The 18,111-nt window shown below is 46.7% G+C and overlaps 1 protein-coding gene and 1 non-coding gene across 2 annotated transcripts in view; one reads left to right on the top strand and one right to left on the bottom strand.

The window, feature by feature from the left end:
* The first annotated feature begins 885 nt into the window (after positions 1 to 885).
* LOC130113567 (U4 spliceosomal RNA) lies at positions 886 to 1,022 on the top strand. Its single transcript, XR_008810334.1, has one exon. It is a non-coding gene; the product is annotated as a U4 spliceosomal RNA (small nuclear RNA).
* A 16,077-nt stretch (positions 1,023 to 17,099) lies between these two features.
* The window catches only part of slc2a15b (solute carrier family 2 member 15b), a 21,547-nt gene continuing 20,535 nt past the window's right edge, over positions 17,100 to 18,111 (bottom strand). Inside the window, exon 12 of the mRNA XM_056280452.1 lies at positions 17,100 to 17,339. Coding sequence (XP_056136427.1) covers positions 17,100 to 17,339 — 240 coding nt within the window. The remainder of the gene's footprint in view (positions 17,340 to 18,111) is intronic.

Raw genomic sequence — 18,111 nt, 5'->3', positions numbered from 1 at the left:
GACGTCTGATCATTTCAGTCTGATCCTCGGTGTTTTTGAGTCTTGCATTGATCAAATCAAATGTGCTAGGACCATAATAAATCTATTTTTTTCCATTGCAGTGTCCCCTTGTTTCCAGAATTTCCTGAGACGCTCTGACTGCTAGATTAAAGATTTGTTCAGACGGATAATGTTGCACCTGGGGGACTTTTCTTGGATCTTAGACAGGCGGTGTCGTGAAGGCTCAAGTCAAAGTAGTTTTGCATGCAACTTAAAAGAGAAGATACATCAGCAGGTCTATTTCTCAAAGACCGAAAAGGACCCGCAGTAACTCACTGCAAATGTTGTGTAAATACGATTAGTCGCAAAAAAAAGAGGAGAGAGGAAGAAGCCTGCATTGTGAATGTGGTGCAGGTACATTTTCTATAAGGAGAGGGCCTACACTGCAAATACGGTGCTGTAGTGGTTAAGTTCAGCGGAGCCGTTGGGGCAGAGATCCGCCCCCCTCGCCACACTGACTTTTCGTATTAAGGCGAATTCTGGGGGGACGTGTGTAGTGGTTATGGGGATACATAATTCCCCTTATTGAGCTAGTAGGAACGTTAGTTTACAACTGCTGTTTTCTCGGTTTGGGTTTACAGTGGTGCACTTCGGCTGCGTGGGTTTTTGTTGTTGTAATGGTGGAAGGAATAAATGGTGCACGTTGTGTAGCCGAAAGAGAAAGTTGTCACGACTCCTGCTTGAGCTCCTCTACAGTGCATGGATAAGTGTTAGAGGTGATAGTAGTTACAGCTGCCCTTTTCCCTCTTCCTTTTCTTCCTTACTTGGACTGGTTTTCATTGGGAAACGGTTGGGGGCGTGGTTAAGCAGCGTTCATAACAGGACGTCACTGTGAGGCGCCGGTGTAGCTTTGCGCAGTGGCGATATCGTAGCCCATGAGGTTTATCCAAGGCGCTATTATTGCTAGTTGAAAACTTTACCCAAAAAAAGGTGCTGGTGCATCCCCTGGAGCTAGTTAATGGCGGCCGTTTGCATACATACGCCTGAGGATACGCCATTTAGGACTCCACAAGTTCACACCTTTGCAGCTCAAGACCATCAACCTAAACTGAACTGACTGACCAAGACGGAGTCCTCCGCTCACGGGAGCTGAGACCCATATGGCCGAGGGCTTGTCGGAGGGACCTGCTACCTCGGTAAACGAGCCCACCTCCCGGCTATTTCTTTAGTCTTGGAAATCAGTCCATCTTCCTGTTTCTTCCCTCGTTTCCATCTTTTCAACACACTCCAGGTTAGGACTAGTGTAACCGGTTATTTTCTTGCCCGGTGCGGGATTCGATACGGGTGTACTGCACCACAAGGCGACACCACTAACCGCTCGGCTAAAGGGTCAGACCCATTAGCTAGGGACTAACGTGTCTTATTAGTAGTTTACACTAGTATTGCGTGTTTAACCCTTAACCCCTAGACCCGACTAGTCCGTAACAATACGAAAATGATGAATTTTTCATTCCTTCCTTCATTCATTCATTCATTCATTCATTCATTCATTCATTCATTCATTCATTCATGCATTAATCAGCCGCTTCGGTGACAGCCAAGCTAAGTAGGGCACTCCAGGCATCCCTCTCCCCAGCATCGCCCTCCAGCTCCTCCTGGGGGATCCCAAGGTGTTCCCAGGCCAGGTTGGACATGTAGTCCGTCCAGCGAGTTCTGGATCTACTCCGGGGTCTCCTCCCAGTTGGCTGTGCCCGGTAAACCTCCAAAGGAAGGCGCACAGGATGCATCCTAATCAGATGCCCGAACCACCTCAACTGGCTCCCTTCGACGCGAAGGAGCAGCGGCTCTACTCCGAGCTTCCTCCGGATGTCCGAGCTCCTCACTCTATCTCTCAGGCTGAGCCCAGACACCCTACGGAAGAAACTAATCTCAGCCGCTTGTATCCGCGATCTCACCTTTTCGGTCACTACCCAAAGCTCATGACCATAGGTGAGGGTTGGAACGAAGAAAGACTGGTAAATTGAGAGCTTTGCCTTCCGGCTCAGCTCCTTCTTCACCACAACGGTCCGGTACAACGTCCGCATGACTGCTGATGCTGCACCAATCCGCCTGTCAATCTCCCGCTCCATCCTACCCTCACTCGTGAACAAGACTCCTTCACTTGAGGCAACAAGTGAAGGAGTTCAAGTGATGAATTTATGAAGTTAATTCATAAAGTTTTGGAAATATAGACGTACAAAGCAATATCCAATGCTCGTTCAATTAAGGGTTAGACACCAATAACTAAATATAAAATGACTTCCCATATTCATAAAGGAAAATGTGAATTTTTGCCCACCGTACAACAAAATTACCTTCTGAATAGTTTCTGTTTGATAAAAAGATATTTGATGTTAGCATTTCGTGGAAAAGGAAAGTGGTATCACACAATAAATAGAAATACCCCCTTCTAACTATATGCAAGCTTTATTCTTGTATTTACATTTGGACAAAGCTTGTCAACAATATAATAATACCTTCTTTTTTTTTCTTTGAAGAACCTTTATAGCTGTCCCAAGGACATCAAATGCTGGTTTGCAAAGAATTTTCTTCATCTTAATGAAAACAAGAATGAAGTTATTTTATTTGGCACCCCAGATTATGGAGGTTATTAATCTCCCATAACCTGCGACAAGAGTCCGAGAGCCATTTCCAGCCCAGAGCCACGGCAAAGGTGAAGCCTTTTTGCTGTCATTTGGTGACCTGAAAAAATAAGGAGACAGTGTCACACATGCGAACACAACTGTTGTGGGAGTTTGTTGTGAAACCGAATGGTACAGGATCATTGTAATGGGAGTCAAGCCTAATATGGACTTCACATTCTCGATTGAATGACTAACGTTACATATTATTTACATCATATCTTGTCTGGATGCTGTGTAATGACCCAGGATCTACAGATGGTACGGCGAAACGTGAGACGAAATGTCAGTATGTGAGTGAGTGATCGAGTTAGAAGCCAGGTTCACATGGAACATTCCTTTATTCATGCCTTCATTTCCTCCCACACAGGCTGATGCAACTCCCCGTGCACAGGTGTCAATCATTCATCCCCGTACGGCCTGCAGCTATGGCTCCAAATGCTGCAGCCAGACTGCTGACTGGCACCAGGAGGAAGAACCACATGGCTCCTGTGCTGGCCTCTCTTCATTCAGCACTTTCCAGCATTTGAGGGTTTGCATTTTTTGTTCTTAAAACACTGCATGGGTTTCCTTCCTATATTTCTGACCTCCTTTGCCTCTAGTCCATCTCTAGGTCCCTGAGATCCCCCAGCCAAATTTTGTTGTCCATTTCACAGTCTCGGTTAACACCAAAGGAGGATTTTAGTTTTTTTGTTTTGTTGCTGTAGACCGGACTGCTGTTAGATCAACTCCTGCCACTGACATCTTCAAATCTTCACCTTCAAATGTGTGTGTGTGTGTGTGTGTGTGTGTACCTGGTTTTTCTATCCTAACGGGGACATTGGTCTCCGTTAGGATAGAAAAACCTGAAAACACCTACCTTTTGGGGACATTTTATGGGTCGCCATGAGGAAAAGGGTCTATTTTAGGGTTAGGACTTGGTTTTAGGGTTAAGGTTAGAATTAGGATTAGGTTAAGATTAGGGTAAGGATAAGGGTAAGGGTTAAGGTTTGGCATGTAGTTATGATGGTTAGGGTTATGGGCTAGGGAATGAATGGGGGTTCCCACAGTACAGGTTAACATGCCAAAGCCATACTGCTGCCCAGCAGGCCTCGGCCTCATTAGAATCAGCAGCAATGTGTGTGTGTGTGTGTGTTTGCGTGCGCGCACTCACTTAAAACCCCATCTGTGCTCCCTTGCATTTGAATCTACCCTGGGGATGTATTTGTCTTCTGCATGTTTTGTCCTCGGTACAGTGCTTTATTCTTTCCAATCCATTCTTTGTATCTCTTGATACTGAACTGCATCGTATTGAAATTGTACTTGGGTCAATGTTGGCTCCACATCAACTTGACGCTTTGCCAAGTTTTGGACTAAGTTGAAAAATTGCCGGAGAGCAAGAAAACGTCCAATGTTGAATGTATGAATGAATGTGAGTAAGTCTAACAACCGTTTGGCAGCCGGGTGGGAACGCCAGGGTTGAAGCCGAGGTAACAGCAAGCATTCAGACCTGCTGAGGTGGCCTTGAGCAGGACACTGAGTCCATCCGCTCCCAACTCAGTTCTGGCAAACAGCCCTTCCCAAAGGGGATCGGCAGAAATTACATTAAAATCACACAAAAAAAAGTCATCTTTCACCAGTTTCACCAGACAACACACAGATCTTGGTTGGCCAAGGTGGTGGCGGTCAATATCGCATCCTCACATTCTGATGATGATAACAAGTACAGATGTTTTTTTTTCTTCCTGTAACATATGGATCATTCTGCTATATAGTGTATCTGAGTGTGTGATATGTAACGATTGTGTAATTAACATGGACTAGAGTGTACTATCTCCTTCCATCCTCCACCAGTGCTCTTGGACAGGACAGTGGTAAAAGTCTGCGTTTCCAATAACCAGGTGCTTCTCTACTGTTTTCGTCGAGGAAATTCATTTTCTAACAAACATCCTTAGCCATGTGCGTAAACCATCATGCCATTAATTTGCAAAGTCAAGGACTCTGTCATAAATAAGATCACACAGACATGTTTGGGTATCGTGCCCTGTACTGTCATCACAAATAGAGCATATGTGTATTAAATACATGTTCCTGTGTGTGTTTGATATCTTTAGATTTAAAAAAGAGCTGCAGAGCCAAAGGACGTATGGCGCAGGATGAGAAGAGGAAGACTTTCCCTGTGAAATGCACCTTGTTATTTACATTAAGGAGTATGATTTCCAGCACGTCATGCGATCTGCGTTAGCGATGGACTGTTGGGGCCAAAGCTGCCATCCTAATCCGCCTGCTATCCCTTACAGGACCAGTCTCGCTACTGCTGTAAAAGTCACCGTAAAACTGGGGAATCGCACCGTGGAAACAATACTCCTCCTGCTTCCTTTTCCATTCTCTCGTTCCCTCTTTTTCACTTGCCTATCTATACGCCTCTCGCCATCTCTCTCCTCTCGACCCCTTCTCGGTTCATCTTTCTCTCTCTCCTGTCTTTTTCCGTTATCTCTCGTTCTCTCTCTTCTTTTTTTTTGGTTTCCCTTTCTGCTGGACTGCTGCACCCCCCCCCCCCGTTGCTCTGTTCTCTGTTACTATACCTCCTCCTGTACCTGCTCTTCTTCTTCTCCTTCTCCCTCTACCCCCTCTCCACACACACACACACACACAACACATGCACAAAAGCATACGCATATGTACACACAACCAAAAGCATGCATGCAAGACCCCACATGCACATGCACACAACTCCCATCCCAACATCCCTCTAATTGCCATGTCACCCTATACTTGTGGGGAACCCTCATTGACTACATTCATTCTCTAGACCTTAACCCTAACCTTAACCATCATAACTACATGACTAACCTTAACCTTAACCCTTACCCTAACCTTAACCTAATCCTAATTCCAACCATAGCCCTAAACCCAGGTCCTAACCCTTAAATGGACCCTTTTCCACATGGGGACCCATAAAGTGTCCCCACAAGGTAGGTGGTTTAGAAAAACCTGGCACACACACACACACACACCCTTTGTCTGCTCTCATCTCCCCTTTCCTCACCTCTCACTCCTCCTCCTTCCGCTGTTCCTGCGTTCCTCTGTAGTCCCCAGCCTGGCGAACCTATCAGGCCTTGTAAGCAGGGGCCTTTTGGCCTTGTCGTGCGGTGTGGTCGATTTAACCCATGCCTCCAAAGGACCTCATCACGCAGCACGAGCCACCGTCTTATCCCCCATGACCACCTGCCTTGGTGGGTGGGTTGGGGATGACGGGTTCAGGGTGGTAGCGTGGCCCCATGGGGAGACCGCCCACACCAGTTCAGGGACCACCTGGGCTTCGACGTGTCCTCCCCCCGAAACTCAGCCAGTGGGGGTTGACTGGCTGGACCGAGGAGCAGATGGATACTGTAGCTTTGAGATTTTGGGGGTTTCACGAAACGCAGCCTGTGAAATGTGGTTCGAGAACACTTGACACCGCTATGAAATGAGCGTTGGGGTTATTTTCACACCATCAAGTAGAGTGGTTTAAAAAAAAAAGAAAAAGATCACTCGTTTGTTTGATCCTCTCTTATGTGTTGTGATGTTTTTTCCCCCCCAGCATGTAAAGCTTGAAATGGACGGTCTTATTTTAGAGACCTAATCATCTCATTTCACCCTCGCACATGCTGCCTGGCCTCCGCCCTGGAGTGCTTTTAACGATTCACTGTCAGGCGCGGAGGAAATTGGGACACTGTCAGACTGTCGCATTTTGTTTTTTCATGTCTCCCTTTACATGTCAATCAGCGACACTATCTCCTCGTCACCTCTTTAAACCTCCCCCTGACAAACACATACACACACACACACACACACACACACGCACACACACACACACAAAGCACACGCAGGCACCGGTCCATGTACCCTGACCCCCGTGCTTGATCTCATTTTAGGGAGTCAGTTGTCGATGTGTTAAGCACCTAAGAATGCGGTCTCATAGTGGATATAGGACACACAAACACGGTTTTCACTGACTACACACACACACACACACACACACACACACACACACACACACACACACACACACACACACACACACACACACATACACACACTGATAGGAACCTTTCCTCTGGTAAAATATGAACAGCTGGGGGCGTCGGGGTAGCGTACCAGCCTATTCTGTTGCCTACCAACACGGGATCGCAGGCTGAAATCCCCGTGTTGCCTCTGGCTTGGTCGGGCGTCCCTACAGACATAATTGGCCGTGTCTGTGGGTGGGAAGGCGGATGTAGGTGTTTGTCCTGGTCGCTGCGCTAGCGCCTCCTCTGGTCGGCCGGGGCGCCCCCCGGATCTGCAGAGGGGGGACGGCTCAGAAAGAGCAGGTTAATCGGCCAGATACAATTGGGGAGAAAAAGGGGGGGAAATTGGGAAAAAAATGAACGGCAGCAGGTCTCTTTTAACCAGGATCCGAGTCACTTAAAATTAAAAAAAACAAACAAACAAGTTAACAGTACCCTTCTTCAGCCTGATACGTCATCTCAGCTTGTGAGTATTTCCCGTTACACAGCAGCCGTCCTTGTTTCTCTTTTCAGAGGGAAATGGTTGTTCCTGCCTTTCTAGTCCTTTTTTGAGCAGGACGTTTAATTTTGTCACTAACAAGTGATCACAGATATGTGATCAAATCAAACCCCCCCTTCTGACGACCCCAACCTCCATAAACACCTTGCTGACACTTCTTCAGGGGATCAGTCTTATTCAGATCAGCACGAGCAACGAATCTACCAACTGGGCCAGGAAGGGAGACGAGCGGAGCCAGCGCGTGCGTACGCACGCGCACACAGATCAACTTTCAACAGCTCTACCCCAAACACTCACATTCTCCCCCTTATAATTGGGACAACAGTCCTGGTGAAATTCCTCAGCACATTATCAGTGTGATGACAGCACCTGACTGGTGCTATGTGACAGTGGCGGTCAGTGGCAGCTCTTCCATAACGGACGTGTGTGGGCGGGGGTGTGTGTAAAAAGTAGATCCATTCGATACCGGGCCCCCACTGGACACTTGACAGGAGCTGTCAGCGAAATGAGGGGACGGCTTGGTGCTTATTGATCAAACACCCTTCCTATCTGCTGCACTGTCCTCCCAATCCCGGCGGGGGCCATTTGTTTTGGTAGAGCTGAGGAATTGTAACAGGAGAGGGGAAAAAGAATGAGAGAGGAAGAAGATGAAAGGGACACTGAGGTGAGGAGAGAGAGAGGGGGGGGGTTTAAGAAGTAACTTTTATTTAAAATACAGAATCATATTCAAAACACAGGCAAATAAATAGATATTTAAAAATGAATCACATCAATTCTCCAGAAAAACCAAATCGGTTGTCTTTCGCCGAGCACAACACATCCCCATGAGCCCAGGTAACACTGAACTGCTCCATATCTTTCATTTCTCTGTAATAATTGAAATCAATCATCATCCTGGCTTTCACCATTCTAGTACACAGCAGCTTTACATCAATGTCTACTGAGTTGTCCATCTTCCTCTTTCTGCTCACATACATAGCCATTTCTGCTCGTCCCAAGATAAAGCTCATGAGTTGAAATTTTTCTTGTACAGTTTGTTTCTATTTAAACCCCAGCATGAACATGTGCTGGGAGACAACCTCCCCTGCCTTACTGACTAAACTCTCCAACAACATGAACGGTGGTACCAGGCGCACGCACTCCAGCTAACAGTGGAAAACAGTTTCTCTGTAAGGACAAAAAAGACATTTATCACTCACACCTTGACCAATAACAGAAAGAAAAGCATGCACTGCTACTAGCCCACGTACAATTCTCCACTGTAAGTCAGCAACCTTCTTTGTTAACGGTGGTTTGTATGAACCCCTCCAAACAGGTTTGGAGAGAGAGAGAGAGGGGGGGGGATGTTTGGGGAAATGCTAATTGTTTAAGTTTGTGCTGCCTGTGCTATCAGTGTTTTCTGTGTGTGTGTGTGTGTGTGTGTGTGTGTGTGTGTATGTGTGTGTGTGTATTGTGACAGACAGCCTGAAAATGACGGCATAGCATACACATTAAGCTATTTAAGGCAGCACAGTGGTCCAGTGGTTAGCACTGTTGCCTCACAGCAAGAAGGTCCTGGGTTCGAACCCCAGGCCGTCCCAGGCCCTTTCTGTGTGGAGTTTATATATTCTTCCCTTGTCTGCGTAGGTTTCCTCCGGGGTCCCCGGTTTCCTCCCACCATCAAAAAGACAAACATGCTAGGGTTAATACTCCCGTCTGTGCCCCTGAGCAAGGCAACGGAAAGAAGAGCTGGAGTTGGTCCCCGGGCGCTGCAGCTGCCCACTGCTCCTATACAATAAGACGGGTTAAATGCAGAGAACAAATTCATCGTAAGTATACAATGACAAAGTGGCTTTCGGCTTTCATTTAATTGTGTTGGTGTTGCCACCTTTTCAAGTGGGACAAAATATGTCCAAGCGTGCGTATTTGGATGGGTGTACGTGCATCTCAGTGAATGTGTCAGACATAGATTAGCAAACCAAGCTCTTCTCTTATCACCCAAACTGCGAACAACCATTTTCAGACTGAGCTGTCATCATTATAAGTCCAAGATCCATCTATCTTTTTTAAAAATCTAATTTATTCCTCATCAGGTTCACAGGAGGCTGTAGCCTATTTCTGCATACCTTGGCTGGGTTGACCAGAGACACTCTGGTAAGGTCACTGCTCTCTTACAGGACCATAACAAATGCACAGAATTACTCTCATTCACATCTTTGGTCAATTTGTCAGCACAGTGGCCCAGTGGTTAGCACTGTTGCCTCACAGCAACAAGAACGTGGGTTCGAACCCCAGGCCGCCCCAGGTCCTTTCTCTGTGGAGTTTGCATGTTCTCTCCATGTCTGTGTGGGTTTCCTCCGGGTGTTCCGGTTTCCTCCCACAAATCAAAAAGACATGCATGTTAGGGTTAATATTCCTACCTGTGCCCCTGAGCAAGGCAATGGAAAGAAGAACTGGAGCTGGTCCCCGGGTGCTGCAGCCGCCCACCGCTCCTACACAATAGCATATGTTAAGCGCAGAGATCAAATTTCGTTGTAACCATACAATGAAAAAATTAAGTGGCTTTCTTCTTTACCAATTCACTTGACACACATTTGTGGACTGTGGGAGGAAACCATGACCCTGTGCTTGCAAGGATGCCCAGTGCACTGCTGCTCACCCTAACATTCACATTGTACGCACCAAACGATGACCCTTGTGTCCCCTTCACAAACAGCAGCATCGTCACACTCCATAGCCACCAATACAAATTCCCATAGCAAAATAAACAGTCGACTCACCGTTATCGCCTCTGAACTCAATACTGACAGGATTGGAGATAGCTTCACCTTAGGAATTTTTTTTTTGTTTTTTTGAAGCCTTTCTTTCTTCAAAATCATGACCGGTGCCATAGTTTATTTTTGTGTCAGAAGTGTACGTTGTGAATCAAACCAATAGGAAAAAGTGAGAGAGGGACAACCATTCATTTTGTGGTTGACAATAAGCAGTGTTTAGCCAGGACAGTCCTCAGGCCAGTGGTCATGATAACAGCATGCTAGCCCAGCGGTGACGGTGTCCAAACACTCCGCTTGGCTGGGACCACGCGTGACACACGGCAACAAGAAAGCAACAGGAGAGTCCTGTGGTGGAAACTTGACGGTTGGCCGAGTTGCATTCGTATTCACGTCCTCTACAATACGTTCAAGCTATCTCGCTGTGATTAGGTAGGCCTTTTTTGAGTGATAACTAGATTGGCGTGCGATTGAAACGAGACCGGTCAGCTCTAATGTGCGGTTGATGGGCGCCCTCTACCGGCTGTCGCGGTCCTCGCAGGCGCCTAATGACTAAGAAAACCGACGCAACTTTCTGTGACTCGGTAAGAGGTTTTTAATGATGACATAACGTTTGCTGAGCCATCCGTGAAGTTTAATCTCACTTTGTAGAGCTTGCTCCATAGTTAATTAATCACCACTTTCTGTATAATGTATACCAGAGGAAATAATCTGAGCAATACTTCTGAAACGCGACTCTGTGGTGTAGTCGCAAAATATTGGCGTCTGACGTCCGCGTTTAGATATTAATTTTCCGTCGAGTGCACTCTGGGAACGCGCACACATGCACATAAACCCAAACGCACGTGCAAGCACAAATGCACTTATAAGCTGTTTAGACACTCTTCACTTAGATTCTCACTCTCTCTCTATCTCTATCGCCCTCTCTCTCTCTCCCTCCCTCCCTCCCTCCCTCCTGATGAGATCTATAAATACTCTCTCATCAGCAGGAGCTTGGTATGAGTGGCGTCGACCCTGGCCTCTCTCCGTTCGGCAGAGCAGTGATTTATGGGGTCTTAGTCCTGCACTGCCCTTGCACTTGGGCCCTGGCAGTATAAATGATGGCAGGTCGGTGGCACCGTGGATGGATCTCTTGAGCACCATGGATGGATCTCTCTCTCTCTCTCTCTCTCTCTGGCTGCCCCTTGCTCCTGTTATCATCAGTGTGATGGAGACGTCTTCATCTCCAGGGAGTATAAATAGTGCTGGATCAGGCGCCAGCGCCAGCTTTGCCCTTTGACGGCAGCTTTAATTTCATGCCTAATTTCTCTCACCACAGAGAGGATCGATGCTGCCCTGTCCGTGCTGCCCCCCGCACCTCTGCTCTTCTGCACTGCAAAGACAGAGAGTAAGGGGGACAAATTCTCCTCTTCTGAGTGATGTGCGCCTGTACGCTAACCTGAGCACCAAGGCATGTACCTTGTCTGTAAACACACGTGTGCGAGTCTACGGAGATAATTGCACACAGTCATTCATGAGATATAGGTTGATTAAACACGCTGTCCTAATTAGACCACCGCCAGTTCACTCACTCACACACACACACACACACACACACACACACACACACACACACACACACATACACACACAGAAACCAAACACATGCACAAAAACACACACGCACACACACACACACACAATCACAGATTCATACACACATTCACCCACAATTGGCTCTGCTTATCGTGATGTCTTGACCAATCAATAGAGGTGGAACAGATAGCTCTGGAAATAACAGCAACAAGCAAAATATAACTACGCTGCAACCCCTCTGTGTGTTGTTGGTTACACCCAGCTTATATCATTGCCATGGTGATAAATATAAGCCCCAGGTCCCCATTTGCAGCCCACGGGAGGCACTGAACTCTCGACCTCCCGTAATGACTTTGTCTACCTATTGATCCGGCTATGATCCATGTACTGTAATTCTTATATCATCAGCCCCGGTTCCAGCAATAACTCCGAGTCATAATTTGGACTTTCCGTCCAACTTGACAACTTAATGATACAGGGGTCCTTGCCCCCTCTCGGCTCAGGTTAGGAATGTGTACCTCCTCCCTTCCTCCTTCGGCCCCATGCAGGGATCTAATTTCTCCTTGTTCTCTCAGACTAATACCGGCACAGGCAGGGACAGGCTGTTCCCTCTGAGGACTTCCCCCCAACTGGACTAGATATCTTCTAGTTTTCACCTCTTCGTACTCGGGAGTATAGTGTGGGTCAGCGTCTGAGACTAGCGTGCACACGTCTCCGATTTGGAGCACAGCCCCTACAGGCTCCCAAGGAGACGTTGTCATCCCTCTTTAGACCCATTCCCTTTCTCCCTCCCAGTTATAGTTATATTTCATTGTCAGTTCAACCCTCTCCTCCTAGCCTGGATGTAATAGCTGGAGATATATAGCCTCACTTCTGCAGTCTTTTGAGCTTCCTCGGCCTTTTATAAAACAATGTCAGAGTGACAAAACAGCAGCCCTTGGGTATTCAGGCACAGATACCCCCTCATCCCACCGCAATTTCTCAATATCCTGAGCCGGTCCTTTTAGCAAGCGACAACATCTGGGTCCTTGGACAGGACGGTGGGAACCAGCGCGCTGGACTGGGTCATAGCTCATCTCTATGGCTTTGTCTGCCTGTGAGCCACGGCCCGTCTGTCAGCTTTGTTTTTTTTTTATAAAAGGTGATTTAGTGAGCAGGCCTTCAATCCTCGGCCCTTTCAGAATCCACACCTGATACTGCTAAACCCCCCCCCCCCCAAAAAAAAACCTTCAGCCAAGCTGTCAAACCCAGTGTGTTGGAGAGGAACCATCTGAGTTATCAAGCAGTGACTACTTAACCGGCACTGTATGACATCAGGGACAGCGCTTCTGAGTTGTCGGTGTTTAGTCGTGCCCGTGCATTGAAGCCCTAAAATGGGCTTTACAGATGTTGCCGAACGCAGTTGTTGTATGTTTGCATTAATTATGCATCAGTCGCGTTATTCTCACAAGTCATTTAGCCTGAGTAGGAAAGGCTCGGCTCCATCAGCACGACATGGTACTAAAGTGAGTGTTTTCTCCGTTTCCTGATAGATAGATGGATAGATAGATAGATAGATAGATAGATAGATAGATAGATAGATAGATAGATAGATAGATAGATAGATAGATAGATAGATAGATAGATAGATAGATAGATAGATAGATAGATAGATAGATAGATAGATAGATAGATAGATAGATAGGAGAGAGAGACAGACAGAGACAGGGACAGAGATTGAGAGGAGCGAGAGCGAGAGAGAGAGAGAGAGAGAGGTGCAGGGGCAGTGTTAGTCAATATCACCACAGAGACATTAATGAGACTCCTCATGGCCTCCGAGCTAAAGTCCCTGATTAAATGTAAGGGTGGGTGTGGGGGCGGGGTGGGGGGTGGGGGGACAAGCTGGGCTCCATAGACAATTACCACAATATATTTTATCTTTTCATCCCTGCACTTCTCTCCTTTTACCCTCATCCCTGTCTCGTCCTTATTGGCAGCAATTCTCCCTGACCGTTCCTTCCCCTCTTCTTTCCGCCGTATCACCACCTCCTGCCTGCCTGCCCAGCGATGTGTCTCTGCCATCTTTTTTTTTCCTTCTTCTTCCCTGCTGTCTCTTTGTTTACAGCACCATCTCATCCTCATTCTTTTTAGCCGCCCCCACCCACCCACCCCACAAACATACATGATTTCTCCCTGTTTGTATTTATCATATCTATACCCACAGACAAAACAACAATAAATATACTCTTCCTGCTCTTTTTCTCCATCCTTCCTCTTTTTTTGCCCCCCCCCCCCCAGCCTTAATTGGGAGTCAGGGAGAGCAGTGGAAATCGCATTAACGCGGGCCCTGCCTGAGTGTGCCATCCATCTTCTTTTTTATTACGCCACGCCGGGGCTGCCTGGGCGATGCCGTTCGATTTGTCACCGGCCTCGTTCGCTGATAACAGGCATTTGTCATCGCCTTGCCTCCCTGTTAATGTTATCATCTCCTCCCTGACAGCCGCCCTCCATCGGGGAGCGCCAGCGACAAAGCACATCCGTCAAGCGAATATTTCCACGGCTAAAGGGACCGCACACTGCAATAAGCCACATTAAAGCACTTATGAAGGGTGGCCAAGTGTGTGTGTGTGTGTGTGTGTGCGCGTGTGGTAGGTATAAGTGTCTATGCATAAGGGGTGTGGGAGTATGTGTGTGTGTGTGTGTGTGTGTGTGTGCATGCATGTGTAGCACCAGTATCATAAGCTGTAACAGAGTACGTGGTGTGTGTACTTGTGGAGTGTGTTGCGTGAACTGCCGGGAAGGAAATGAGGAGAGGAATGACAGGGAGAGAAGAGGTAATTTGTTGCAATTAATTACTCAGAGAGGGTGGCTTTGTTGTGGAGGAGAGCATTTTATGTGCTGGAATGCTGCCTTCGCTAGGCTGTGATGCTATTTGTTTGATTTATAGCTTCTGCTTGCCTGAGGGGGCCTTAATGTGTGTGTGTGTGCACACACGCGCTTGTGTGTGTGTTGTGCCTGCATAAGGATTTGCACCTGAGCCGAAGTGTTCTGTGACATCTGTGAAATACACTCTGCCGTTTGTGACACGGGGCCCTTTGTTTTAAGTAAGACATCATCTAGTTCCGACGTTTTCGCCTACAGCGCTGAGAAAGGTTTCAGTCTATCATTCGACTTCTCTCTCAGGCCCCATCCCGCAGCAGCCGCGACTGCAGCCGCTCGCTCCCTTAGCAAACACTTCTTCTGCAGCATTATATAAAATACCAGAGCAACAAAGCAGATTGTGACGTCCTCGTGTGTACCCCCATCCATCCGCAATTAACCCCAGCCTGGTTGACTCTCTCTGATATCAAGCAGGCGTTTGACAACATTTATCTATTCTGGCTCACTTGGGGGAGTTTCCACGTTCCCTCTGCAGGGGATGACAGATGGGAGGGCCAGCCTAAGGCAGCAGAAAAGATGAGAGAGTAGCACGCTTTTCGCTTTAGATCAGCCGGTATGACTCCCAACTTCACCGTACTATGTCGTCACGGTAGGAGACTCAGTGTGAACTGTCACCAGGCCCGTGGCAGGTTTAGAAATGAGGGCCAAAGATGTCCCAGCTGGATTTGACGGCTTTTAAAGATCCTAGCGCCACTGAAAAAGTTCTTAAGTTGTGTGTATGAGAGAGAGAGAGAGAGAGAGAGAGAGAGAGAGAGAGAGAGAGAGAGAGAGAGAGAGAGAGAGAGAGAGAGAGAGAGGGAGGGAGAAATGGCTGCACATTGCCTTTAAATGTGGTATTTTATTTTCAACACAGTTGTAAGTCTGTCCATCTGGACAAAAAAAAAGACGTGTTATTTGGTTGGTGTCTTATCTTGTGAAAAAAAAAAACCCAACAACTTTTGACAGCTGCAAAATCTATATTTTTGAGTTGTCGTATGATGTCAGAGTTGTATCAAGAAGTCCGCAGCTCAGTCTGTCTGTCTGTTTAAGATCATTCAAGTTCATAACAAAAGATGATGTTTTTTCTAGTCAAAAACAGTATCTTGATATTTACACTACATTTACATTGCTATTCAAGCTAAATGCCACCTTCTCTGGAGATGTGTATTTGTGTATATGGGACTGATTGGGCGTATGTGTGTGTGTGTGTGGGGGGGCGCTCACTGTTCACTTGCTGCCATTGTCTTTGTCTAGGCTCAAATTGTGAATAGAAACAGCAGCAGAATAACAGACAGAGATGCCATTTCATATTCAAACACACTGGGGTATGTATCATGAATTGAACAGCCTCCTGGATGAAACGGCATTGCTCATCGTTGAAACTTCTGCTGAACAGAAGGACATTTTCACGCGCATTTTGTTTGAAGAGGAGCAGCATCCTCTTCAGACATCCTCCTCTTGGGGGCAGCAGTGGCTCAGGAGGCTGAGCAGGTCATCGGGTAACTGGAGGGTTGCCGGTTCCATCCTCGATGACTCCTTGCAAAAATGTCGAAGTGTCCTTGAGCAAGACGCCTAACCCCGATCTGCTCCCGATAAGCTGGTTGTCACCTTGCATGGCTGACACCGCCATCGGGGTGTGTGTGTGTGTGTGTGTGTGTGTGTGTGTGTGTGTGTGTGTGTGTGTGTGTGTGTGTGTGTGTGTGTGTGTGTGTGTGTGTGTGTGTGTGTGTGTGTGTGTGTGTATGTGTGCGAGGCATTCACTGATTGCAAAGCGCCTTGAGTGGCTGTCGCAGCTAGAAAAGCGCTATATAAATGCAGTCCATTTACCATCCTGTCTTATATTAGGAAATGACTACCACAGTAGCCATGATAATCAGCTCTTTTTATGTAAAAGAGAGACACAAAACAAGAATACATATGAAACAAAGTGAGACAAATTGAAAAATCAAGCTTGGACCGGGCTTTGTAAACGCACAATAAGAGAAAAATGTGATGGGGTTCACGTCGTGTCACACGAGCCTTCGCCTATGAGGAGGACAACAATCTTCTTTCAGTACAATAACACAATGTCTGCAATGTCTTGGAGATGAGATTACTTTGTAAATAAATACAAAATAAATATTAACACAAATAAAACGGCGGGTATTGAATACAATGAATGTAACAGTGTCATGAAGATCACGGAATGTGTTAAGTGAACCCAATGCACATGGATCAAGGCCTCCAAGACTGCTTGGAAAAACAAACCTGCCCCCCCTTTCAGAAATCAACACATTAGCATGCTAATGATGTTTTATTTGAAACATGTGCTAGTATGACGTAAACCTAGCGGGCAGCATGCTTATACTGGAGATGTGCTGTCGAAATGTAAGACTATTTGGCACAGAACATGTTTCAAGAGACGAGAGTTACAAAGCACTTCTCTCAAACCCAACGACACTTTACATAATCAGGGATCTGGGGCAAATATAAATTTATTGTGTGGGGGATTATGGCTATCTGATGACGCTAGGCACCGGACGTTGAGATTAGATTTACAAACCCAACCCTCCTTTGCAGCTACGTGACTGTGGGTGCAATACACGGCTGCCTAGTATGTGTTGTAATGTGTGTGGGGAAAGTGAGCTTCTGTTACACTTGGACACATCTCTCGCACCTCGTCTCCTTCTCCTCTCCCCTAATTAGGCTCTCATAGTTCTCCGTGAAGTCCGGCGGTCCCATAGCCGTTCATCTGTGATGTTCTGTGATGGCTGTCAGCCATAGCCAGCTCTGTGTTCTCCTCTTTAACAATGCCATTCCTCTCCGCAAACATGTTGCTGATCTCCACGAAGGTCTTGTTCTTGGTCTCAGGGATGACGAAGAGAGTGTAGACCGCCACCAGCATGCAGACAGCACAGAAGATCAGGTAGCAGAAGGAGCCCGTGGCCATCTGGGGATGACACGGCATGTTTTTTTTTCCTCAAAACTGCTGATTAGGATGAGTAATACAGGTGAAAGAATGGGCAATGCACTCTGTTCTGTTTTTTTTTCCTTTCTATTAACGGTAGAGGAAGGGAAGGAAAGGTTAGAGGAATACAACTGGATAGCAGTCAGTAAATGCAGACGTATGCTGTCGTGGTCCCAACTGTGTCCGAAAGGACACACGACCCCAAAGCTGAGGCTATGGAGGGCAAAGGTAGAAAGAGAGGCAGGCTCTCTCTTTCACAGAAAGATACAAAACAAAGCAGAGGACATTATAATACTGTAGCTGGTTAATATTGGAGGGAATTATCTGTTGGTCAGCTCATGACTATTTTTCTGGCTCTACTAGCAGCTACTTATGCATTATTTAGAGGGAACACAGTGGGAGAACTTGAAACTCTACAAAAACGACTGGTATAAAAAAAACACCCAAGTTTGGCCAAGGGACTTGGAATTACGAGGCGTCAAGACTCCGGACGACTGTTAAAAATGATAGATGGTTTGGTAAACATGCTTGGTGAAAACTTGATGCCAGATCCCTGCTAACATTTACTTCAGCATCTCTGATATATTCTCGGCACCAATGCACTTTATTGCCTCTAATTTCACATTTACATATATAGTCAAACCTTGTGTATATATCTGAAGATTGTTGTGTTGTAGTGTTCTTCTCTTTTTCTTTTTTTTGGGGGGGGATTTTTTTCCCCAATTATCCAGCCAATTACCCCACTCTTCCAAGC

Source organism: Lampris incognitus, chromosome 5, assembly GCF_029633865.1.
Source record: "Lampris incognitus isolate fLamInc1 chromosome 5, fLamInc1.hap2, whole genome shotgun sequence".
Taxonomy (NCBI): domain Eukaryota; kingdom Metazoa; phylum Chordata; class Actinopteri; order Lampriformes; family Lampridae; genus Lampris; species Lampris incognitus.
Note: the sequence above shows the minus strand (reverse complement) of the source record. Positions and strands in the feature narration are given on the sequence as shown.